We start from the raw sequence: 24622 nt of genomic DNA, 5'->3' as shown, positions 1-24622 counted from the left end.
TGGCCCTCCCTACATGCGGCCTGCTGCTTGAAGGTGGCAGGAAACCCGGGTCCCCAGCAGGAAGGAGGCTTTGGTTGCCAACAGCTCCCGGCAACCACAGTCACTCAGAGAGGTTCCAGTCTTCAAAAGGATGCAGATGCTGGCCTTCCCCAACTTGACAAAGCAACCCTCCTGTAGGCCGCTGGCCTGGGGGCCTCTCCGGCTGACACAGACCAGACCCGAGGGCCTCCTTCAACCTGCCACTGAGCCCTCCACTGTGCCCAGACATCGAGGCCCACGGCCACCACCCTCCCTCAACGTGGCGAGCTGGGACGAGTCGGAGCAAACACAAACAGACCGTCGGAGGAGCCCAGGGGAGGGCGGGATGGGTTAAGCAGCAGATTAATGCATCTCTACTCAGACCAAGGGAAGCGGAAGTGGGGTGGGGGGCTGGTCTCAATGCATCCGTCATCCTCACGGGGCAAACGCAGCCAGCCAGGACTCTAACTAGAAGCCGAGCTCTGGAGCCTCGGAGTGAATGAAGCATTTTGCATGATGGGTGTTGGGGGGGGGGGTGTCATGACGTCTGGGGCGGCAGCTGGTGGCACTTACGTCACTCATGAGCCCCTTAAACACCACTAGTTCGGCCTTGAGCCGCTCGATCTTCTCGTTCATCTCCTCCTGGATGGCTTCAGCCTCCTGAGCCGCCTAGGAAGGACAGAGATGGGGGAGGGTTTAGGGGACCAGGCACCCTGAGGGGTAGGAGGGGCTGGACACCTGGGTCCACAGCCCTGGACACCCGATAACCAACCAGGCCAGGCACCTGCGTGCCAGGAAAGGGGTGCCGAGGACCTCACCCCAGCCCGGCTTCCTGCTGAGGCCAGTTCACCGCAGGGCACCGCTCAGCCTAAAACACTTCTCCAAGGAATATTTATCATATGGAAAAATCCCAGGGAGATAATTAAAAAAAAAGAACAGGTTAATGGAACAAGTGATTCCAATAGGTTAAAATGTGAGGTCGATGCCTGTGAAATTGCCAGCAGATGACCACCTCCCATCCCCAAAAAGGCAACGCCACGTGCGTCCACCTAACCAAACATAAACATGTAGAATACACGTGTGTTTGCACAGAAAAGACCAGAAGGTCACCCAGCAATTTGTCAACTGTGGGGGGGGGGGAGAACTGGAGGGCAGTTTTATTTTCTTCTCCGTACGTTTCTGAATTTTCCAAATATTTAACCGCGAACATGTCATGTTTGTAAATAAAAAGACTTCTGTTACAAAACAAAGCAGGGGCAGACATTCATCCTTTCCCTTCCATGTACTCTCATTACTTTATTCTATCTCTTAGAAGATCAGTGCTTTAAACATCAGAAAACATTTTTTAAAATGTTTGAAAGAACTCTTCCTTGCCTTCTCATAGGGTCACTATTCAGAGGCCGAGAAGGTGAAGTTTGCCGCCCAGGGTACCCGGCCGGTGGGTGAGAAGCAGAGCCCAGACCCAGAGCTACGGAGCCAGAACCACAAGAGAATGTTCTCACCCAGCCAGGCCGGGAGCCCTCCTGGTGACACGCCACCAGCCCTCTCCAAGGCATTCGGCCCCAAGTCAGTTCCTGCAAGCTGGGGTAGGGCAGCTCAAGAGACCAGCCAGTCCTGGACTCAGGTGGCAGGAGAGGGTCGGAAAGAGTCACGGACCCACATCACCTGGCAGGCAGGGGTCGGCACTGGGACTCGGGCCCAGGCTTCCCTACTCCCGTCCCCGAGCTTTTCTGCAACACTATGCCCGTCCCTTCCTAGGTCCGAAGCAGAGGACAAGGAAGAGGCCTCGTGGCTCCATCGAGGAGCGACTGAGGCAGCAGGAGGCAGCCCAGTGCAGGGGCAGAGCTGGGGATGGCCTCCGACTTTGCCCCAGGGAGACCGCGCCCCTAGGCCACATGGTTCCCGCAAGCCTCTCAAGGTCGGGACCCCTGGGGATGCTCACCTCCTGCAGTGTGTCCACCATGGTCTGCAGGTTCATGCGCTTGGCGAGCTCTTCCTCCCATCTGCAAGAGCCAAGAGGGATAGGTGGTCAGATGGTGGCCTCCCCATGCCGGTCAAGCCCTCAGACACCATGCCAGCACCCACCCAAGCAAGGCAAGCTGGGCGCAGCCAGAAATCCATCTCTGCCTGCCCTCCGGGAGCTCCCACTCTAGGGGAGGGGGACAGCCAGGTTGACAAACCACCACAGTAGCAGGTGGTGGTGACACGTGCCGGGTTCCCCGCATGAGCACCACACCCCGGGGAGAGGAAGGCAGGAGGGACTGCCATCTCCCCTTCACACTAACTGTAGAGTGCTGTGCAAACGCCACCGTTCCTGCCATTAGCGTACCCCACTGTATGGACGCTGGCACTCAGGAGCCAGGCTGCAGCCAGCACCGCAAGAAAGAAACTTTTACTGGGCTGGTCCTCATGACCTGGGGAGTCTTTCTGTCCGGCAGCAACCCTCATCAGCAAAGAAATCTCCTACACAGCTATTATCCCTGTCTCACAGATAAGGAAACTGAGGCTCAGAGAGGTTACGTGTCTTACCCAAAGACACTCAGCTAGCTAGTGGATGGGGCTGGAATCCAAACCCACGTCTGTTTTATCACATTAACAATAAATAGAGCTCTCACTTCGTCAGTGCTTATGACGTGCCAGTCCCTGTTCCAGGGCTTTCTGTGTATTGTCTCATCCAAGCACATGCTGGTTAAAGCTGGACAGGAAAGAATAAAGGGCAGGAGGCACACAGGGGCTCACAGTGTACCCCCAACATGAACTGGAGGTAGAATGGGATGTTAATAATCATAATCACTGGGGGCGGCTGGGTGGCTCAGTCAGTTAAGTGTCTGAGTCTTGATTTCGGCTCAGGTCATGATCTCAGGGTTGTGAGATCGAGCCCCACGTAGGGCTCTGAGCTCCTCAAGGAGTCTGCTTGAGATTCTCTCTCTCCCTCTGCCCCTTCCCCTGCCACCGCCTCTCCCTCTCTCAAATATAAATAAGTCTTTTAAAAAATAATCATAATCAGGGGCGCCTGGGTAGCGCAGTCGTTAAGCGTCTGCCTTTGGCTCAGGGCGTGATCCTGGCGTTCCGGGATCGAGTCCCACATCAGGCTCCTCCGCTGGGAGCCTGCTTCTTCCTCTCCCACTCCCCCTGCTTGTGTTCCCTCTCTCGCTGGCTGTCTCTCTGTCACATAAATAAATAAAATCTTTAAAAAAAAATAATAATCATAATCACCATCCCAATACCAGCTCACCTTAACTGAGTGCTTACTTTGTACCAGGCACTGTTCCATGTGACATAATTCAATCCTCCTAACACCCCCCCAAGCACAGCGGTACTGTTAGCCCATGTTACAGATGAAGAAAGCCAGGCACCGAGTCAGGGGCCCAAGGTCAGGGTGAGGACAGGGAAAGCCAGGACTCAAACCCAGGTTGGAGGCTCCAGACTGAGCACTGGTCCCCCTGCCAGGCTCCCTGTAGACCCAGGATCCATCAGAGTCCTCACTGGGCTCCCCACACAGCTCCCTTCCTTCCCCCGAGGAAGCCTAGGGCAAGTTCTTTCCCTCCCTGCATCCTGGGACAGACAGATGAGCTCCTCTCTCTCCTCATCCTATGGCCGCCTCCCTACATGGCCTCAGAGCAGGCAAGTCTGGAAGCCTTTTAGGATGCTGTCGGGGCCAGCTAAAAATAGGCCAGAAGGGAGGAATGGCTGAAGGGTGCGTTACGTCACTGGCTTTTGGAAACAAGAGAAAACGGATACTGTTTGCACACACGGAGGAAAATTCCTCCTCTCCCCCACACGCTCCCCTTCTCCCTCGTTCCCTCTGGTCTTTACCAGCCCCCCCTGGCGATGGCAGCCAGGCCTAGCCCTGCCATGGGCTCTGGGGTCCAGCACCTGGCGGGCAGGGGGCTGGGGTTCCTGACCCCAAGGGCAATGAGAGAACGTAAGGGTCAAACCCAGGTGAGACCATCTCACGGAGCACCCCCATGGTACAAATAAGTAAACTGAGATCTAGAGTGTACAGGCAATTTGCCCGAGGTTACCAGGTATGTCGGGGGCAAGGCCAGGAATCCAGCCCCAGGCCGATCGTGGGAGACAGGGATCCCAGGTAGGGAGAGGTTCACAGGCCGCCCTCCACCTGCCCGGCAGCATGGGGCTTCTGGGGCTTCTGTCGAGGGAGGCCAAGGCCCAGAACACGGGTCCGAGCTGAATCATCTCTCCTGGCCACGCTGCTGTGAGGGGGGCAGGAGACTCAGCTCCAAGCCGCTGAGCCGAGCAGGTGCAGGGAAGGGCTGCAGCCTGCCTTCTCCAACAGCAGGAGCTGCAGGGAAGGGGGTGGGGAGGGGCGAAGGTGTGAGCACCCAGGGACCCCTCACCCCCACACACCCGCTTCCCAGACAGGCTCCTGGAGAGAGGGCCTGGCCCCTCTCACTCTTCCTTCGGGCAACCTTCTGATGACGTGCCGCAGGGGTCCACAGACCCGTGGTTCAGACAGGGAAAATGCGGCCCAGGGAAGGAAAGTGACTTGCCCCGAGTCAGTCCTGGGCGAAAGCACGAGCCCTGTCTGGATCTCCAGACAGCAGCAGAAGCAACCACCACTAGACGGGCCAGGCCGGGCTGCATCCCACCCACCGAGTTCAGCGCCGCTTACACGGCTCACTGGCTTTCATGCAAAGTGTTATGAACCTGCTCGGGTACAGAATTTTTCCCCAAATCCGTCCTGTGGATGCAAGAGCTGAAGTTCAGAGAGATGAGGTAACTTGTCTAAGGTCACACAGCTAGTAAGCGGGGACGGGACTCGAGCGCTGCCTGTGCGCTAAAGCAGCGGCAAGTCTCGAGCTGCGATGGGCACAGCAATCCCCTGAGGGTCTTGTCCGGGTTCGGCAGGTCTGGGGTGGGGCAGACACGCCGCACTGCTACGCCCCCCCCCCCCACCATACACAGCACTTCGAGCGGCCCCACATCTCACTGGTGCTTCTAAGCTGCATCCCGACAGATGAGCTTTGCAACCGATGATTTCACGGGCCTTTGTATGTTTCAAAGCCGGGCTGGGTGGGCAGCTGGCACGCCGTCTCCCAGAAGACCTAGGACAGACCCCCACGTGCCCACGGCAGCTGGCCTGATGGACCAAATCGGCTGCCCACACTGATGCACCTCCCAGCCGCGGTGGGAGAAGCTGGCCCTGCCCGCGCCAGCGTTGACGGTGCAGAAAAGCTATGTCCTTCAGCTGCTCTGGCCGACCGGGGTGCAAGGACAGCAGCGGTGTGTGCTTCTTAAGGGGCCCCAGACGCCCTGCATTCGCTGCAGCTCAGCTCCGGAGGGAGCACGCAACTTAACCCAAAACTGGTCAACCAAGTTGCAGGCGTTTCAATGTCCACACCTGTGTCCCAGACACGGTCCCCTCCCCTGCCCTGGATCTGTCCGCGGGAATAAGGTTTCAGGAAGGACGGGTGTTTCGGGTTGAAACGCCCGCATAAGCAAAGATGGGCAGCAGGGAGGCCAGGGAGCAGCCACTGCCACTGGGAAGGGGACACACCTACTAGGGGCCAGAAGGGGGTCCATGTTGTGTCCTTTAAGCCGGCTCTCACACTTGGCCCCCGCTGAGCAAAGGCGCTCGTGCTATAGGCTGTGAAGCTACAGAGACACCCCCCCCCCCCATTTTACAGGTGGGGAAATGAAGGCCTAGAGCAAGCAGTAACTCCAGCCAGGGCCAAGGTGGACTGAATCCCTTGAGCCACCCCTGCCCACCCTGACCCACTGGCTCATGAAACGTCCAAATTTTCTTCCTTAAAGTGCTGGAGACGAGAAGGGAGAGGAGGGACACTGCTTGGTCACCTTCTGGGTGCTGGTCACCGCGTTAGGGTTTCATATACACGTAAAATAGAAAGTACCATTTAATCTTCCCCCAAGGATTGTCCCCACTGTGCAGATGAGGACGCAGAGGCTCAGACGGAACCCCCTCCCCCTCCCCCGCTCCTCCCTAGCCTCCTGAATCCTATCCAATCTCTCCACTGGCTCCAAAGCCCTCTCTTCCCCAGGCCTCGGGGCCACTCCACTTGAGTTCCCTCCTTGAGCCCTGGTTCCAGGCAGCCGGGTCTTGGGATCCCCCCTCCTGGGCCACTTGGCCATGGGACCTCATCCCACATGGCTCTCACCCAAAGAGCCAGCCGCGATGTGGGGGACAGGGATGGACTGCCCTCTATCTTCTCCACCACCAGAAAGAGCTCAGGGCCCCGCCCCAGCGCCAGCTCTGCCCCAGCCACACTGCGGGGACCTGCTCTCGCCCCCCGCAGCTTCTCCCTCCCCACCCGGCAGACACCCTCGGACAGCAATCTCAGAGGGCCAGCTCCTCCGAGGGCTCTCTGTCCACAGCCACACACGGCAGCCTCTGCAGCACGCAGGGCAGACGACGATGGAGGAGGAAGAGGGAAGTTACACTAACAGAGCAGTTAGCACAGACCCAGCATGCACCTCGCGCTGGGCACCCTTGCTGGGAATGTCACATGCACAACCTTACTTAAACAAGCCTCCCAGTCACCTCTAGGTACAATTATTATCTCCACGTTACTGATGAAGAAGTTGAAGGCCAAGACCATTACCCAAGATAACACGGCCAGGAGGGTGGGGTCGTGTCTATGTCACACCTTTTCTCAGAGACTCTCCAAAAGTGAAGGCTGGAAGGGACCAGAGTTCACCCAGTCCACACCTCTGAGTACAGCTAGGGAAACTGAGGCCCAGGGTCACACAAGGAGTGGACGGCAGAGTGCCTTCCACTCTCTTAGCCCAGGCCACAGCTCACAAGGAGGGAGGCAGAGGGCTATGAGTCTGAACCAAGGCTCAGCCTCCCCGAGCACCTGCCTCCATCTCTCAGAGCCTGGGTTTCTCACCTACACATGAGACAAAGTATGGCCCCAGCACAGAGCAGGGACACTCAAGAAGAACCCATCCTGTCCCCATACTCTCTGAAGGTCATGTGACCAGCCCTCAGCTCTGGCTGGACTGGACCTCAGGGCGCATCTCCCAGCCCCAGCCCAGCCTCCTGCCCCCTGCGACTCATGGGCCCAATCCCTCCAGTGGCCTGTGCTCAAACCCTCCCACTGCCTGGAGCCTTGAACTGAACAGGAAATCAAGATCCCAGCGAGGAAGGGACTGACCCATGGCACCCCTAGAGCCCCCCAGAGGGCAGCCCAGCATGACCCACAGCATGGTGGCTGGACGGAGCAGCGGGCAAGGGCCTGCCAGTGCAGAGGACAAGCAGGGGCTCAGACTTGAAGTCCGTGAATCGGAAACTTGGATGTGTGTGCGGGCAGCATGGAGAAGCCCTCCAGCACCCATCTCAGAAGTCTTACGCCCCCTGTGCCCTGGCCTGACGGGACATGAAGGAAACATGAGTGAGATGTCTGTTCTAGGTGGGAGAAGAGGCTCAGAGGAGGGGGCGCCATCACGAGTCCTCAGAGGAGTCGGCTCTAAGGCTGGGGTCCAGCCCTTCCACCAGGGCCAAGAATTGGTTATAATTCCCATTACTGCACTCACGGTCGTGCCCCTGAACCTAAAACCCACCCACACTTGGTAGGGAGCCTAATAGTTGTATGGATTTGTTGAGTGAATGAATGAATGAATGAATCCAAACCACAGTCACTCTTCAGGCCTCCTGCTCAGCCCTTCTGCCTGGAACATCCCTCGCCTACACCACCCCGGTTAGGGGCTCCCAGGAGCTGAGTTCCCAGCACTGGCCTTCCGCTCAGCTCTGCCCACTCCAGGGAGAGGAAGGCCAGGGGGAGGGACCACCAGGGAGGGAAGGGGGCAGGCAGAAGGAGAAAGTTCCCTCCCCCACTTCCCACTGCCCTAGGGGCTGAAGAGGGGAGGCAGGGATGTCAGGACAAAGAGGGCCAGGAGACAAAATGACCCTACAAAATGACTCTGCAGCTGAGGTCTGGGGCCTCGGCCACTACCTTAGCAGAAGGAGAACACGTGTGAGGCCAGGGGCCGGGACAGGGGGTGGCGGCACCCATCCCAGCCAGATGTGGTCTCCCACATTCCAGAGGAGCCACCCTCTGCAACCACAGGATGGACAAGAAGTCTGGCAGGCTGCTGGGGGGAGGGGCGGGCAGCCTCACTGCCAGCCTCCCCCCACCCCCACCCCCCAGCCAGGGTCGCCGGCCACCATCAGCTCCCGATGACATACAGAGCCTCAGGAAAGGGGCTAACAAAGCCTGGCCTGCTGCAGGGCGGAAAGCCAGGCTGAAGTCACTGGCAAAGGGACTGACTCACAGATTTTTCACTTCCTGTGCCGTCAGAGAAAGAAGGTCCGGGGCTCCAGCTCCAGAGGAAAGTGGGTACAGCCCCAGAAAAACAATTATGGCTTCAGGGACAGCCCACAGGCTGCTGGGGAGAAAGTCCTGGAGAGGCCTTGGCAGCAAAGGACTACGTTCGAATCCTGCCCTGGCCACTTTCCAGCTGTGTGAAACAATCACCCTCTCTGGGCCTCAGTTTCCTTATCTCTGAGATGGGAAGCACGCCACCCCTTTGCAGGGTGTTTCTGAGGACTATATAAGGCAGGCAGTAGGGGCAAAAACACCCAGTCCCGCCCCCCGCGCAGAGCAGAGAGTGAATGTTGGGCAGCTCACTCTGAACCAAGGAACGCCATGGCTGGATCCCGCGCCCAGACCTCAGAGAGCTGGGAGGGTGCCACAGGAATGGTCCACACCTTTCCAGGTAAGTGGCCGGCACACCCTGGCTGACTCACTCAGGTGATGGGAAGCGAGCTCCCGTGAGGCTAGGCTGGAGCCCGTGGTGGAAAACTTTGTTCTGGGCCAAGCGTGGGCCTGGCCTCTGCTGGAGGGCAGGTGGCAGAGAACAATTCTTACCCGGAAGGACGGGGAGCTCACCCCCTTGCAGCATAGCTGGGTGCAGGCTGCCGTGACAGTCCAGGTGTCACCCTGCCCACCCATCTCCCTGGCGCTCCCCCTGGCTTCTGTGTAAGCCCCACTCACAGATACACAAGCCACTGCTCCCTTCCCACACAGATGGACCATGTCCCGCCCCTGGCCTCACTGCAGAGCTGGGGTCCAGACTGACATCGAGCTGGGGGACAAGGCCGGCCCATACACAGACCAGGGGGACCTTTTCTTCTAATGCAGTCTCACCGAAGCCCACGGAGATCAGAGTGGGCACGTCAACAGAGCCCCCGCGTCCGCTGAGCCCCCCTAGATGGCTTCAATGTCACAACTGAGTCAACTTCCCATGCCCCAGCACCTCCTTGTCTCATATCACAAACAATTCCCACTTGTGACAGATGAGCGGAAAAGGAGTGGGGGTGGGGCTGGGAAGACAGCCATCCTCCCAGGCAGCGAACTGCTGGAACTCTGGTCTCCATCCTGACTTCCTCCCCCCCGGGGGTTCACAGTGAGCACCTTCTCCCTCCAGCAGCAGGAGGGCTGGGGGCCCCCACCTGGGAGCAGAGAGGCCCCCCACGTCCCCAAGCCCCGCTCTCACCAGTACCTCCTGGCACTGCCTCACTAACGCGCGCTGCCCTCCTCCCTGTGGACACCGGCGCTCCCATCTGCGCTCAGCCCTGAACCCAGAGAAGGGACCCCGCACAGACGTGCCCATCAGCGGCCCAGCGGCCCAGCCATACTCCGATGCTCGGAAGGAAACACAAATTAAATGCCAACTGATTGTCTCCACGGAGGAGGGATTAAATTAATGTGCACACTTAACCAGGGCGGCCGCGTCCATTACAGGCGGGCAGTCATGGCCCGGGGAAGGCCGCGGCACAGGCTGCGAGCTGGTGGTGGGCCGCCTTTGAGTACCACCACACGGCGTGTGCACCCCTACCCAGCATGCTGCCGCCACACACACGCACGCACACACGCACACGTGTGCGTACACAGGCCTGCTTTCAACCTGAAAGGGCAGCCCCCTCCAGGGAGCCCAGTGGACAAGGCTTGCCACGAGCAGCCCAGGCCTTCCAGAATCAAAGATGATAGGAGTCTCTACAGACCCCACGAAGAAGGGCAGGCAAGCTGCAAAAGCCGTCTGCTACTCTGTGATTCCTAGAGGCCCGCTTACCACTACCTAGGAGCCTAGGTTCCCCCTCTGTGAAATGGGGATGGCGGTCCCCCCTTGCGGGGTACATGGGCAGACTCAGTAAGCTCAAAGGAAGGGACACAGGCACACCTGACGGACAATTGCCATTCTCGCAACGGGTGTCACCCTCCCTGTGCTCGCCTGGGGGAGGCAGACGCAGGGTGGCACGGCCCGGACCCCCAGAGCAGGGGCACTACTCCAGCCCACCCCGACTCTGGGGATCTGGAAGCCCTGGAACTCAGCTGCCCGTAGTTTTCCCAGCACAGAGGGGAAAGTCGGCGCTGCGCATGGACTGGGAGGCGAGCTGCATGGAGCTGTCCACACTCTCCCTCCCTGTTTCTCGGTGGCCAGGGGCACCCTGTGCAGGGCAGCTGGCTGTCCTCTGGGGCTCTCCATGGGAGCCACCAGGCCTTGAAACAGCTGGGAGGGAGAGGCTGGCCAGCCCTGGACTGGGCCCCATTCCCCAGACCCACACGTCCTCAGGCAACACAACAGCCAGCGTTGTGCAGGACGCCCCGAATCTGGTCCTGTCTCTGTCCCTAACTCACTGTGTGACCTTGGCCAAGTCCCTTCCCTCCTCAAGCATCACTTTCCCATTCTTAATGCAACGGTGTGCAGTTGGATAAATTCGAAGGGCCCAATCAGCCAGGCCAGAGAACAATTTCCACGGCCCCTGGGCACAAACCCCATGCTGACCACAAAGCGATCTGATAAACCATGAAGTCTCAAGCCAGCTGGGATATCAGTCTTTGAGCTCAAACCAATGTGTGGAGTAGAGAGAAGGGCAGGGACTCTGAGGGTCCCCAGCCATACATCCTGGAGCCAGCTACCAACCCTCTCTGAGCCTTGGTAAGACCACTCACCTCATAGGGCTTTTTGTAACTCTTCAGGGGACCCGTGTATGATAGGTACCTAGCACAGTGCCTAGCACCCCATGAGCACGCGCTCAGGGCCATCGTCCTCATCCTCCTGACCTCCCAGTGACAGAGGGTCAGAGAGGTCCAGGGACCGAGAGAGGGGTCCTGCAGATGCCACACCTGAACCCCATATTAGGTTGACTCCAGAGCCACTATGCCGCCGTATTAATCACGCTGACGGTGATGGTGATGAGTTAGACGGTGACCGGGGACACCTGGGGGTAGGGGTGGCAGAGGGAAAGAGACCAGATGCTGGTACTGCCAAGTCCACTGCCAGCAACACCCAGCCAGTGTCCTGCCTCTGCCCTCCATGCCCCCAGACACGCCCCAAGAATGAATGGGCATGTGCTCAGCCCTTTGTCTGCCCCGACAAGGGCCCCCTGACGGCCAGAGAGACCAAGGCAGGAGAGGTCCCGCCAGCCAGACCCCAACTAGTCTCACAACACCACCCCAGCAGGCACAGGGCATTCTCATGGGCTCAGAGAAGCCCCCGGTCACCCTCCCCAGTGCCAATCTGAGGTTTCGGCTGTTTCTATGAGTCACGTGTTCCATATTCACCCAGATTCCCAGCACCACTCCCACTTTGGTGGCATGTATTGAAACATCTACAGAGACCTGGCGCTCTGCGTGCCTGTAACCCAGAGCTGCATGCTGGGCAGCACCCTCCTTCCAGGGCCGATGTCTAGAAACCACACCTGAGGGGGCTCTACCCTCCCCCCCACACAAACCAGACCACTTCCAAGAAGGAAAGTGACTCAAAGGACATCTCACGGTGAGGAGGAATCTGCATCCCAAATTGTAGGCCACCATGAGGTTTCTGGGGCACCATTACATCTTCCAGGCTTGCTACACCTTCATCACCTCCTCCAGAGAGCCCTTCATGATTTCCCCAGGGTGAGTCACTATGTCCATCAGAGGTTTCCAGTCCTGGCACATGCCTTCCTCATGGCATCCAGGAAGCTGTAAACGGTCACTTCTCTGCCTCTCCCACACACTCGCTCTCCTAGGAGAAGGGGAAGACTTACATTGACTGGAAAATGCTTATTACGTGCTGGTCTAGTCACTCTTCTCCCACCTTAGCTCTGTGAGCCAGGTGCTCGCATGCCCACCTCACTGATGAGCAAACAGAGGTCCAGGTACAATGCCTGGCTCCAGGTCAAGGCCAGTCCATCTGACTTTCCAGGCCGGGCAGCCTCTCAGGGGTAAAAGTGTCCTACCAGCTCCATAAACCCCTCTCCCCACCATGCCCTCCAGCACACCCCAGAGTACCACACCCCAGGGTCAGACGCACAGGTGTGTACTCGTGGGGTCTCGGTCACTGACTTGGAAAAGAGCTGCTTAGCCAGGGTATCTGCTTTGCCCGTTTACTCACTTCTGAGGCCCTAGAACCCAGGTGGAGAAAGGCCTTAGCATTCCGCCTCCAGTGGGTGAATCTGATCTGCGGGCAGCCCTGCCACCCACCCACCCCGACTACTAACACATGACCAGCAAAAGCGGCACTGGCTTTGGAGTCGGATCGAAATGGGTTCAAATCCCAACATGACTGGCCACAGGCTTCTGGGCAGATGATTTTCTGCCCCTGAGCCTCCCTATTTGGACACTGTGACATGGGGATCAGGAAGGACCCTCCTCGGGGCTGCTCCAGTCTGTGAAAGAGGTGATAGCTACAGGCTCTGAATAAACGGAGGCCCTGCGCCCTTGCCCTGTCCTGCTGCCACGAGCCAGCTCTGAGCCTCCCTGGGTCTCAGCCTCCCCATCTATAAAATGGTCAGTTTCTTCTGGCTCCGCTGCTCTATGGAAATCATGGTCGGGGAAGGCTGCAGCTTGTCATCAGGTCCCCAGGCACTTTCCTTCACCAGCCTGGGCTGCTGGGAAGGGCAGATGTGTGCCTCTGGGCAAAACACCTAACCTGCACTCCGGGTTCCCCACCTCTAAGGTGGGCACTAATGGAAGCCCCTACCTCATGGGGCTGGTGTATTGAGTTTGTATGCTTTAAGCACTTAGTACAGAGCCCAGATCCCAGTAAACACTCAACTGAAGTTCTGATTAGCCATGGGATGGGGTCTTCCCGCCACAGAGAATGGATGGCTCAGCTTGGGGTGGCAGTCTGCTAGGTGAACTGGCCAGGGCCCTGGGGCACCAGACAGGATACCTGGATGCCAAACCCGCTATCAATGCCTGGTGACACATGGCGCCATCGACCAAAGACACAGGAAGACTTGTCATCTCCCTGGTGTCCAATCCAGCACCGAATCCCAGCAGGGACAGAAGACCCGGCACAAGAACGCCCCAGAGAATGAATGCTGGGTGTCTCTGGGTCACAGGGCCCGACAGCCTCACAGTATCCACTGCAGCCCAGCTCTGTCTGGCTGTTGGCTTGGATACCGTCTTCTTCCCCCCATGACAGTTTCAACAAACATTTCCCAAGTGCCCACTCAGGGAGCCAAGGGCTGGAGGGCAAAGAAGTGGATTCAGAGTATCCCCCTCCCACTGAGACGGGGAGGCCAGTTCCAGAGCTCTCTCCAGCCAGCATCTCTGGCTCCCCTACCCTCAGGTCCTCAATCCCTCAACCCACAGGGCAGGAAGGGCTGGGCACTGGCTGCCTTGCGCCCCAGAAGCAGGGACAGAAGGGGCTGCTTCTCCTGGGCTGTGGGGACCGGGCAGCATCTTTGCTCTGCCCACAAGTGGAGGGGACTTGCCCCTGCCCCGTCAAACCCAGGGGCAGGAGGGAGGAAAGCAGGAATCTACCACCACACTGAAAACAGAACCACGTGGCCGGGGGACAGGGCTGGGAGGGAGACTGGTCACTCGTTCCCTGCTGTATCCTTTTTTTTTAAGTCATAGTAAAATGCATATACAAAATTTGCTACCATAACCATTTTTAAGTGTCCAGCTCAGTGGCATTCAGTACACCCACCATCCATCTCTGGAATTCCTCACCTTGCAAAATGGACACTCTGCTCCCCATGCCCTCTGGCACCCAGTGTAAGGTCCTCGGGGTTCACCCATGTTGTAGCGTGTATGACACTTTCCTCTCCTGTATCTTTTCAACTTTGAATGATGTAATGTGTCCGTTCATCAAAAAGTCAAAACCATTTAAATCTTAAAAAGACAAAGACACCTGCTCGCTCTCCCTTTGGTTTACGTTGCATGCGTATTTCACGATTACACCAGAAATAGAAAGAAATCAAGTAAGTGAAACAAAACAATTAAAACCCCACCCAGGCCCCCCACACTGGAGAGAATCGCCTTCACACTGGCTGCACGTCCTTCGCAGCTCCCTCTTATGAAAGCTTATCTTTCACAAGTGAAAACAGGATCAGACTGGACATGGCGTTCAGGCCTGCTTTCTCCACTTCATATACAGCAAGCATCCTTCTGGGCCGGTCACACAGCAGGTGGCTGTGGCCCCCCTGACCTAACGGGTCCTGCACTGTCATTCCCAAGTCCTAACAATCTAAACAACGTGGCAAAGAAGATCCTGGTATACACAGATCTGTGTATCTGTCCAGTTATCTGGGTGGAATGAGTGGCTGGGTCAAGGGGGCAGACCGAGAAGAGGCTTGTGTGCCCCTATAAAGCTCTGTGTGTGACAGGGCTGAACTCCTGTGGGGCTCGGCCACTGCTGGAGCTTGGACAGCCGCTCAGGGAGCCAAGGAAGAACAGGGTCCCTGGGTCCCCATCCTAGTTCCTGCAGCAATACGCTTTGTGCCTCAATTTCACCATTAATCAAAAGGCTGGTGGGAGAAGACGCCGTCATAAACACTGCCCTTCCTCACCCTCACTGGGTGGCGTTCTGCTCCCCCCCAAGGAGCAGCGTGTTGGGAGATCAAGTTCATCTAAGATATGGGCCCAACATCTCTCTTCTGAAAGGGTAGAGGTTTTCCATGGAGTGTGTGATGAGCCCTGGAGCAAGCAGCCTTATGCTAGCAGGGGGCCAAGATAAAACAGCATCCCCCATGGCCCCTCCAGGCCCCGGTATGCCAAGCCACCTCACACCAGCAATGCCTTTGCACATGCTGTGCACTCTGCCTGGAAAGCTCTGTTCTATGTGCCCCCTTTGTCATCTCTCTCTACTCCTCCTCATCTTATACCAACGTCAGGACCTAGCTTATATACCCCCTCCTCCAGGAAATCTTCCCTGACTCTTTGGTCAAGGTCAAGTGCCCTACTTCTGTATTCCAAAAGCCCCAGTCACTTGCTACTCAGGTTTTCTGCTCACTTTTTGGTCTCCCTACTTAACTCTCACAAGATCAGGCCCATCTCTGGCTCCCCAGCTGCAACTCCAGAGCCCAGCACGGAGCCTGGAATACAAGAGGCACCAAAAAAATGTTTCCTGGATAAAGGGTGCATTGAGTGTCACCTCCAGGGCCTTTCTTGGGACATCCAATCTGGAGTCAGTGAAGCACTGATTCACGGTGTGGCCTTGGGCTTGACCTCCCTGCCTGCCCCTCCCCATCAGCCTCAGTTTCCCCAGCCTCCACAGTCCCTGGCAGCTCTGCTACTCTCCTCCAATGACCCTCTTCTCTCACCTGGTCACCTGGGCCTACCTCCCATGGGACAGATGACAGGAAGGTGAGCTCACAGCTCTCTTCCCCCAGGTCTTTGCCCTCTGCTCAGGCCTGGCCAAGCCCCCAGTGATGCTCCACCCCATTCCCCTCCCCAGCATCAGGCACTCTTAGAAGCTCTCAGATGTTGGGGCTCCAGCTGTTGTTCGAGTCCAGAAGCCAGCAGGGGTTCTGGGCACTCAGGCCAAGAAGCAGGAGGCCTGGGGGTTCTGAGCCCAGGAGGCTGGGGAGGCCCCACCCAGAGCTATGTTTACAGCTTGGAGGAAAACAGCAACTCCCAAGGCTATTTTGGAAACCTAATGTGCACTTTGGGTCTCCCGTTGTTTATTCCAAGTGACTGTGCCGCCCCGCAGGTAAGCGCAAGGCACTGTGGGTCTGCAGCTCCGTGTAATCTCTGCATCAAAGCCACATCACTCACTGGGAGCGCTTGTGCACCCCAAGCAGCCCTGGGCCCGCAGCCTCAGAGTCCAAGTTATCCTTAACATCTGCAGCCTGTACAAGTAAGGGGTTGAAGCCAAGGAGAGCCCACCGGACAGCAGTTGGCACATTCCCCACCCTGGATTTAAACTAAGGCTCTGCAGCCTTGAGCAAGCCCCCTCCCCAGGCCTTGGTCTCCTCATCCGTGAAATCGGGGAGAAAGACCCCCGTCTGGGTTATATGAGGACAGGCGACCACAGTAGATTCCATGTGATGAAAGGGGAGGGGAGGGGAGGGGAGGGGAGGGGAGGGGAGGGGAGGGGAAGAGAGGAGGGGAGGGGAGGGGAAGAGAGGAGGGGAGGGGAGGGGAGGGGAGGGGAGGGGAGGAAAGGAAAGGAAAGGAAAGGAAAGGAAAGGAAAGGAAAGGAAAGGAAAGGAAAGGAAAGGAAAGGAAAGGAAAGGAAGAAAGAAAATCTCTAACCGTGGGATCCCAGGATGGCAGAAAGGGATGCTCTGAAGCCCAGGCCATTTGTCAAGGGGAAGTCTGAAGCTCAGAGGGTTAAATGACAGGCCCAAGGTCCCACAGCCAGGCAGCAGCTGAGCAGGGACTGGAACCCAGAGCCTGGATGCTTTCTGCCACACGGCAGTAAGGGGAGGAAGACATTCCTGAGCAATCGGAGGAAGGAGGGAAGAGTGACATGGACCCAGGAAGCCAATTACATGCAGGGCTCGTGCAACTGAGGATGGGCTGTGACAGACACCGCCTGCGTGTGCAGCACCCTAATTGTCACAACTGGCCGGGAAGGCTCCAAGCATGGCCGGACAGGTGATCAGTCTGCCATCGTCTGTGCCAAGAGAGGGATTAGTGACTAAACACAGCTCGAGGGGACAGACTCATTGCTTAATACCAGCCTCCTGTCATCATGAGGGCCCCGCCAGTGAAGAGGGCACTGAGACACTGCACACACACACACACACACCCCCACACACACACACTCTGGCCCACCCATGGGGCTGGGACACCCCTCTCGGAGGACAGAAAGGTCCGTTTCCCCAAGGACAGAGGGGCAAGAAATGGAGCAGACACCCAGAGAACCTGCTATGACAGTAGAGCCTCTGACAGAGACCTTACTGGAGCCCCTCGTTTCTGCTGATAGGGAAACTGAGGCTCACAGAGAGAAGGTGACTTGTCCAAGGTCACATAACCAAAATAGCTCACATCATGAAGTGATAGTCTATGATGGGCACTATTAACTCATTCAGTCCTCACGACAGGCTTAGGAGGTGGATGCTTGTTATTCTGCCCATTTTACAGATGACGAAACTGAGGCCCAGGGAGGGAAAGCGACTTGTGCAAGGTCACAGAGTTCGAAAGCGGTAGAGAGCCAGGACTCAAATACAGGCAGTCTGGCTCCAGCGCCCAAGCTCATGACGCCAGACTCACCTGTCTCTGCTGACCTGTTGGAGTGGCAAATGCTGGATTAGAACACAGTCTCTCCCAGCCCAAAGCCTGGGCTCTGTTCTCTGTGCCAGCTGGCCTCATAATAGGAAGAAGTCAGAAAGTATGTATCTCAGTCTCCCAGGGGTCAGAATGGACCCTAAGTTGCATCACCTCCAAACCCCAAGGGCAAAGTGCTGAGCCTTCCATGCTGGCCTGCCAGGCTGGGCCCAACTTGGCCCCGACCGTGTGGCCCCTGAAGTGAGGCTCCCAAGGCCCTGGCTCAGCTTCCACAGCCCATCGACGGGCAAGAAATCCTTTAGAGACCAGAGATCCTTCAAAGGGGGTCCCCCAAGCATTGCTCAGATCCTGCCAGGTGCCCAGACAAGGAGGTAGCAGAGGGTCACCACCCCCAGCCCTGCCAAGGAACCAGCATGGCTTCTCTTCTCAGCTCAAAGCCAACTGGGGCCTGTCTGCATCCTGAGACTTGGCCCCCCCAGTCACACAACCCCTGGCCCAGACTAAGCAAGAAGCCAAAAAAGGAGACAGTCCAAGACAGACGGACAAGAAGGAGCGGCCTGGGGGTAGAGCAGCGAGAGGGCCTGGGTACGAGTCCTGCCCCTCTGCCTGCACTGATTCACTGTGCGACCCTGGACCTGTCCCAGCACCTCTTTGGACCTCGCTGCACAAGGAAGCTCTGACCGCCCCCCACAGCTCGGGCTCTCCCTCCTCTTGCCTCTGGGAAACCCGTAGGCCAGCCACCCCCGGGGCAGCCTGCCCAGAGGTGGACCCTTTCCCGACAGGCCTGGCTTCCTAGGGACAGACAGCCAAGTGCACGCCCACCCCTGCAAGCCGACAAAGGCAGCAGGCGGGCTTCCTCCTGGTGACTTTGCCTTGGGACAGATGGAACACGGTGTGGCGTCTGTCAAGCCAGATGGCCTGGTCGGCCTGAGGGGCCAGGACACCAGCTGGGTGTCCAGCCCCAGCAGGCAGAGCGGCTTAACCCCTTCTTTCCCAGCCTCAGAAGTTACTGTCCCCCTGGCAACTTAGTCACTGTTGCACCCTCCACCCCTGGAGGTGAGCGGCCTCCCTGGGGCCAAAAGGGAGTCAGGGAGGCAGTGAGATGAGAGGGAGCCATGGGACAGGTGGGAGTAGAGGAGGGGCCACCGCTGGGACCCGAGGGCAGTCCCGGACCGCCAGGAATGTGCCAACCCAAAGGGCAAGCAGGGGAGGGCACTGATTCCTGGCCGGGGAGCCCAGTGACGCTGCACAGAGCCAGCCGTTTTGCTTCGAGGACAACCATGTGGGGCAGGGACTGCCAGGCCAGAAGGCCACCAGCCACTTTTACCGGGCCGGAAAACCCACTCCCTGGCCCAAAACCCAGAATCAGCACTGCCCTGGGAAAGAGGAGACCCAGCTCCACTAGGCTGCCTGAGTGGCTCTAGATGTTGCTCAACCTCTCTGGGCCTCAGTCTCCCCATCAGGAAAGGTGGATCCAGAGTGATCCCAGGGCCCCTTCCAGCCCTGAGGGTTGCATGACTCCGGGAGAAGGCATGTGCCACCCTCCCAGGAACTGGTGGGATCCCAAAGGGACCAGCCAGATCCTTCCTACACAAACAGCATGCCCTAACAAGTGTGCATGAGTCAGAAGGGACTTTAGGAGGGAAGAGGGTAAGCTTAGGGGCTCGGAAGGGAGTGGTGCTGTCTTCCCCAGGCGATTGATGCCCAGCCATTCCCCTACTCCATGGAAGGCTAAAGAGGGGAACGGAGCCTATGGGATTGTGGCTAGAGACCAGGAAGCATTTTCCAATGAAAAGAGCTGCAAGGCACTTGCAGGGGAAGACTCTGGAATGCCCTTCCTAGGCAGTAAGATCTCTAAGTAGGATCTGCAAAGGTCCCGACCTCAAGGCGAGGGAGGAACAGGTGACTTCTGGAGACCCCTGGGGATAGCAAACTGATGTCCACAAGCTGATGTCTGCACTCGGCTGCCCAGCCAACCTGGTGTTCCAGACGGGCTGTCATCTTGGGGCAGAGCACGGCCAAGCTCAGCTGCAGCCAGGGGCCTGGGTGTCTTTCAGGACAGAGGCCACAGAGGACTCCAGAAAAGCCCAAGAACACATCAAAATAGGCGAGGAGGCAGGGCTGGACGAGACAGGTGCCAGCCAGGAGTGGAGCCTCAGCATGGCAGAGAGGTGAGAATATGCGCCGGGGGGCCACAGACCTGGCTGTGAGAGCCAGTTCTGCCATCAAGTTGCCGTGCAACCTTGGGCAAGTCACTGCCCATCTCTGAAGTGTGTGTTGGGGGATAAACGAAACATCTCCTGCAGGACTCCTGCAGCTCCGACGTAACAGTCACTTGGCAAGCTGGCTAGGAACAAGAGCCTGCCCTTCTGGTCCATGCAGCCTCATTGCCGGGGGCCCAAGCACCGGGCCTGAGCACAGGGGCCCTGCAAACGGATGGATGGGTGGGTAGACGGATGGATGCTCAAGTGGGGTAATTCCTAAAAAGGAAGAGCAGAAGGTCCTAGGTGTCCCCTGGGATGATTCCCTACACGTGCCCACAAGTCCTCCTTGGAGCGCTTTCCCACAACTACAGACCCCCCAGAATCAATCCCCTTCTCTGTCTTACACGTGCACATACCTACCAGTGCACCCTTGAATTCGCAACACATGGTCCAAGCACAGCGGCCCAGCTCTGAGCCCTGAGGACGAACGCTCTGGACCCCCAAAGCCATGAAACTCATCTGCTCTCGCCATCCCCCAGGGCATCTCGGCTTTCTGAAGTGCACTCCCGAAGCTGGCTTCGAAATGAGACGCAACGGCGGTGGACCCCAGTGGTGATCTTTGAAGCCAGAGAGACCCAAGTTTCCATGCCAGCTCTGCCGCTTTCTAGCTGTTACAAGCAGCAGGTCACTCCACCTGCCGAGACACCGTGTCCTCATCTGTACAATGGGCATGACCACAGCCACCCTTCAAGAGTGCTGTGATTTCAAGAGAACGCGTCCATGAAGTTTTGAACCGCACTGGGTGTAAGAGATGCTCTTGGGAAACCGTGCAATGAGCATTCTAGAATCATGAGATCCCGACTTCCTTCTTGGAGGAGCCGAAGGTGAGCCACGGCTCCCATGGCTTCTCTGCCTGGGCCCTGCGATCCCTTCCGTCTCCTTTCCCACCTTGGGGGGTGATGTGCCTGGGCTCAAACCCGGCAGAAGCTACAAAGCAGCCTTTGTCTCTGAGACGAAACTCTAAACCAGCTGCCCTGACATCACCCCTGGAAAAACAATGCTAACGCGGCCTTCGACGTCACCTCTCTGCCAAGGTCCAGAAGCGTGCCTCACAAGGCCTCACAGAGGCAATCTGTGGGCTGGACCAGAACCCAGAAGCCATCCTCCCATGGCATTCCAGAGTTCCAGCAGGAAGAACAGCTCCCCCCCCCCCACCCTGACTGCTGAGACGCTGGGCGGGGGGGGGGAGGACTCAAATCCCTGTCTTCCAGCTCCTCCATCTCAGACCAGCGGCCAAGGCCAGGAACGTGAGGCCCATTGCCCAGCCTGGAAGACTGAGCCTGGGAGTGTGGTGGGAAGTAGTCCGGAAGAACCTGCCAGACTGGGGTTCAAATCCCAGCTCTGCCCTTGCTTCAGGGTGAGACCTCAGGCCCAGGGATGTGACCTCCTAGGGCTGCCTCCACATCCATACAAGGAGTCTGGGACTGAGAGGGCCTCTCCTCCAAGCAGCAGGAACAGGGACACAGTCCCCCATCCAACAAGGCTACTGGAAGCCACAGGCTCCAGGCAACACATTGTGCTAGACGGCCTTGAATGCGAGGTCCTGCCCTCCCAGCGACCCTGCGCAGACAATCTCCTGGGGAGGAGAGGGGATGTGACCTCCTCCTTGCTGGTCAGGCAGGCGGCTTTGCTGGGGAAAGGAAGTGCCCTGAACACAAAAGGCCAGTCTGTAGCCGGAAGGGGGAGGGAGTGGGCAGTCCGTATTTATGGGGCCCGGGACAGAAGGGACAGGGCTGTAACAGCCAGGGGGTCTGCACCACACTCAGCACCTGGCACGCACTATTTTGCTGAACCTTCATTACAACCTGGTAAGGTCAGGATGTCTTCCCCATTTTACAGGTAAGAGACCTGAAGCTCAGGGTGGTCTCGATTCAGAGTCAGAGTTCCCACCAGAGTGACAGCCTGCGGATTTATTATGCTCAAGGCACAGAAAGGAACATCCTAGGGGCTTCTGGGTGGCTCAGTCGTTAAGCGTCTGCCTTCGGCTCAGGGCATGAGCCTGGCTTTCTGGGATCAAGCCCCGCATCAGGCTCCTCCGCTAGGAGCCTGCTTCTCCCTCTCCCACTGCTTGTGTCCCCTCTGTCGCTGGCTGTCTCTCTCTCTGTCAAGAAAGAAAGAAAGAAAGAAAGAAAGAAAGAAAGAAAGAGAGGAAGGAAAGAAAGAAAAAAAGAAAGGAACAGCCTATGAGTTGGGGGTCCCCTGAACTTGCCAGTAGCCTGCTGAGTTAGGGCCTCAGTTTCCCCAACTTGGATAAGTCCTGATGTTTCAAATGTCAGTATTTTCTTTGAAGACGAGTGTAAAACCAATCGCAACAGAATATTAAGACTCTCCATAGAAACTTGTATGAACACAACAAAAGTACTATTTGTCAGCCACATCCCCAGAGCGGGGATCTCCGTGGGGTTGGGGGGACCCGGCTTTCTGGTTCACACAACTCCAGCACTGACGCAAAGTTCTCCGATCTTCCCACTCCAGGGCCCACCCCAGAGAAAAAAGGATGGGAATGGCCCTCCCTGGGCGAGGCTTATCGACAGCACTGGGGGGTCTCATCATCCCATTTACACAAGAGGAAACTGAGGCACAGAGAAATGACACAGTGGAACACACGGTGGCAGACAGGGATGGTCAGGCGGTCAGTCAACACCCCAAGACCGCGGGGCTGAAGCCAGGGAAATGCCTTTTGTTATAAGGAGACAAGCTGGTGGCGCCCTCCAACGTCTCCTCCACAGGCCGACACGGGCCCCTCTTCCCCAGGACCTGGACGCCGGCTCAGGCACAGGGCTCAGTCTCTGTGGATGCCACCTCACAGGCTCTGAGGCTTCTTCACCCCAAGAGCCCCAGCCTCCAGGAGTTTTCAAAACCCCTCCTTAAATGTCTATAAGACCGGGAAGGATCCCTTAGCTCAGGGTTTCAAAGGAAACCCAACTCTGCTGTGTGACCTCAAGTGAGCCACTCTCCTTCTCTGAGCCTCAGGTTTCTCATCTGAAAATGGTCATGGGTATGTGCATGGGGGTGGAGAGAAAAATGTAAAAACACTGAGGGACGAACTCTCAGAAGGTCTTTTTCAAAAGACAAAGGTACGTCTATTCATCTGCCGTGACAGGGGAACGACGCTGCCTGGAAGCAGGGGGATGGACAGACTGACCTCAGAGAGCTGCTCACATAGCCTGGGCCCACGGAGGGGGCAGTAAGATGAAGTCACTACAGGGGCAGGGACAGGCAGGGCAGGCAGGCCTGGGAGGTAAGGCCAGCGAGCAGCCTAGCCTCCCAGCCTCCAAGCCCCTCCCTGTGTCTAATCCCAGGCTCATCTTTGATGGGGGCTGGGAGCTGGGGCTGAGGTCTCCTTTGACCAGCGTTGACCTCCAAGACGCAACAGCTATCCCTTTCAGCAGGGAGCCTCTCCTGCCCCCCACCATGATATACGAGGGGTAGTACAAAGGGTCTGGGGTGGCCGAAGGCAGGGTCCTGACCCCAAGGGCTCCAAGTCTGCAGGGTGCAGCCCGAGGCTCCCAGACACACGTGTGTGCACACACAGGCTCACAAAGCCCCAGCAGCAGACAAAGAACCCCCCACAGAGGCCTGGCATCGGGTGGGCAGAGGGACAGGAACAGGACCCCCCTCACAGCCCTCCCCTGCCTCACACAGGGGATGGGGAGGTGAGAACCAGCCATAGCCAAGTGAACACCAAAACAAGAAAGAAGGGAAAGGGGGAAAGGAGAGAGGATGAGAGGCAGCAAAACAGAACAAAGAGCGCCAAGAAGGAGGGGAGGAGGGAGGGCGGACGAAAAGGGGAAGAAGAATGAGCAGGCATGCTCTAGACCGCGTGCTGGCAGGGCAGGCAACCTCACCTCCAGGCCTTCGCACAAGCTGTTCTCTCTACCTGGAGCACCCTTCCCTTCTCTTCCACTCTTACTAGACCTCTGAAACCCAACACGGGGGACAGCTCCTCCAGGAAGCCTTCCTTGACTGGCCCTAAGCGAAGCACCTTTCAGAACCCCTGGGTTTCGAGCACTACAGGGTCCCACCCAGAGGTCCAAGGCTCTCTGGTCCTGTGGTCTGACTTGGCAATGAGCTTTTCCCAAAGCTATTCCCATCCGTCTCCCCCTACCGCCCAGCATGGCCTTCTGCCCATTACCACAGCAGGCCAGGGGCAAAGAAGAGGCGCAGACAGGCCCTGGGAAGATGTACCGACCCTGCCCTGAGAGGAGCCTGTCTGCCGGGGAATTTCACAAGGTCCACTTAGACCAGAGGCTCTTCCCCTCCCCCAAGAAGGCAAACAGGCGGCAGCGAGCCAAGTACCGTCTTAAATAACCCAAGTAATAAAAATGGCCAGTTAAGAGGGCGGAAGGCAGTGTCTCCACTGTGGGGGCGTCTCTCCACCGAGCAGCAGATGAGTGGGGGTGGGGGTGGCGGATTGGGGGGAGGGGAGGGCTGTGAGAACGGGCACATCCCGAAGTCAGCGCACGCAGGCCGGAGTGCAGCTGAGCCAGCATCTCAGAGAGACCTCCGAGACAGCTCCCCACCCAGTGCAGCTGTTGGGGGGGTGCTCCTGCCCAAGCCAGGGTCCAAAGGCCATTCAACCTGACCCCCACCCCTGCTCCTCTCCCCAAAACCCCCAGCCTCACTTAATACCCACGATAGCAGCTGCTGGCTTCTGGGCGTTCCCATTCACTCTCCCTGCCGCCCACGCTTGGGAACCGTCCCCCCTTCTCAGAGAAGTAAAAGACGCTCTCAAGTTCACACAGATGAGAAGCAGCAGAAATACTCTCCAACTTCCTCCTTTCCCAGCTTCCAACCTGCACACGTACACTCTGCTCCAAGCTGCTGAGTTTTGCAGGTTTCTGTCCAACATCCCAGTGCAGCTTGTCCTGGGATCCAGGAACCATGTGAATGTAAAGGCAAGGGGAG

General features: G+C 57.7%; 1 protein-coding gene across 2 annotated transcripts in view; it reads right to left on the bottom strand.

Annotated features, from left to right (window-relative positions):
* IFFO2 (intermediate filament family orphan 2) overlaps window positions 1–24622 on the bottom strand; it is a 47686-nt gene that overhangs the window by 12790 nt on the left and 10274 nt on the right. For both annotated transcript variants that reach the window (XM_045782302.2, XM_087858683.1), the window contains exons 2-3: window positions 1961–2021; window positions 592–687 (exon numbers count right to left, since the gene is read on the bottom strand). In XM_045782302.2, the coding sequence (XP_045638258.1) occupies window positions 592–687; window positions 1961–2021 (157 nt within the window). The remainder of the gene's footprint in view (window positions 1–591; window positions 688–1960; window positions 2022–24622) is intronic.

This window comes from Ursus americanus, chromosome 33, assembly GCF_024610735.1.
Source record: "Ursus americanus isolate L20-20 chromosome 33, mUrsAme1.1.p, whole genome shotgun sequence".
NCBI classification, from domain to species: Eukaryota; Metazoa; Chordata; class Mammalia; order Carnivora; family Ursidae; genus Ursus; species Ursus americanus.
The sequence above is the reverse complement of the archived record's forward strand: the minus strand, read 5'-3'. Positions and strand labels throughout refer to the sequence as shown.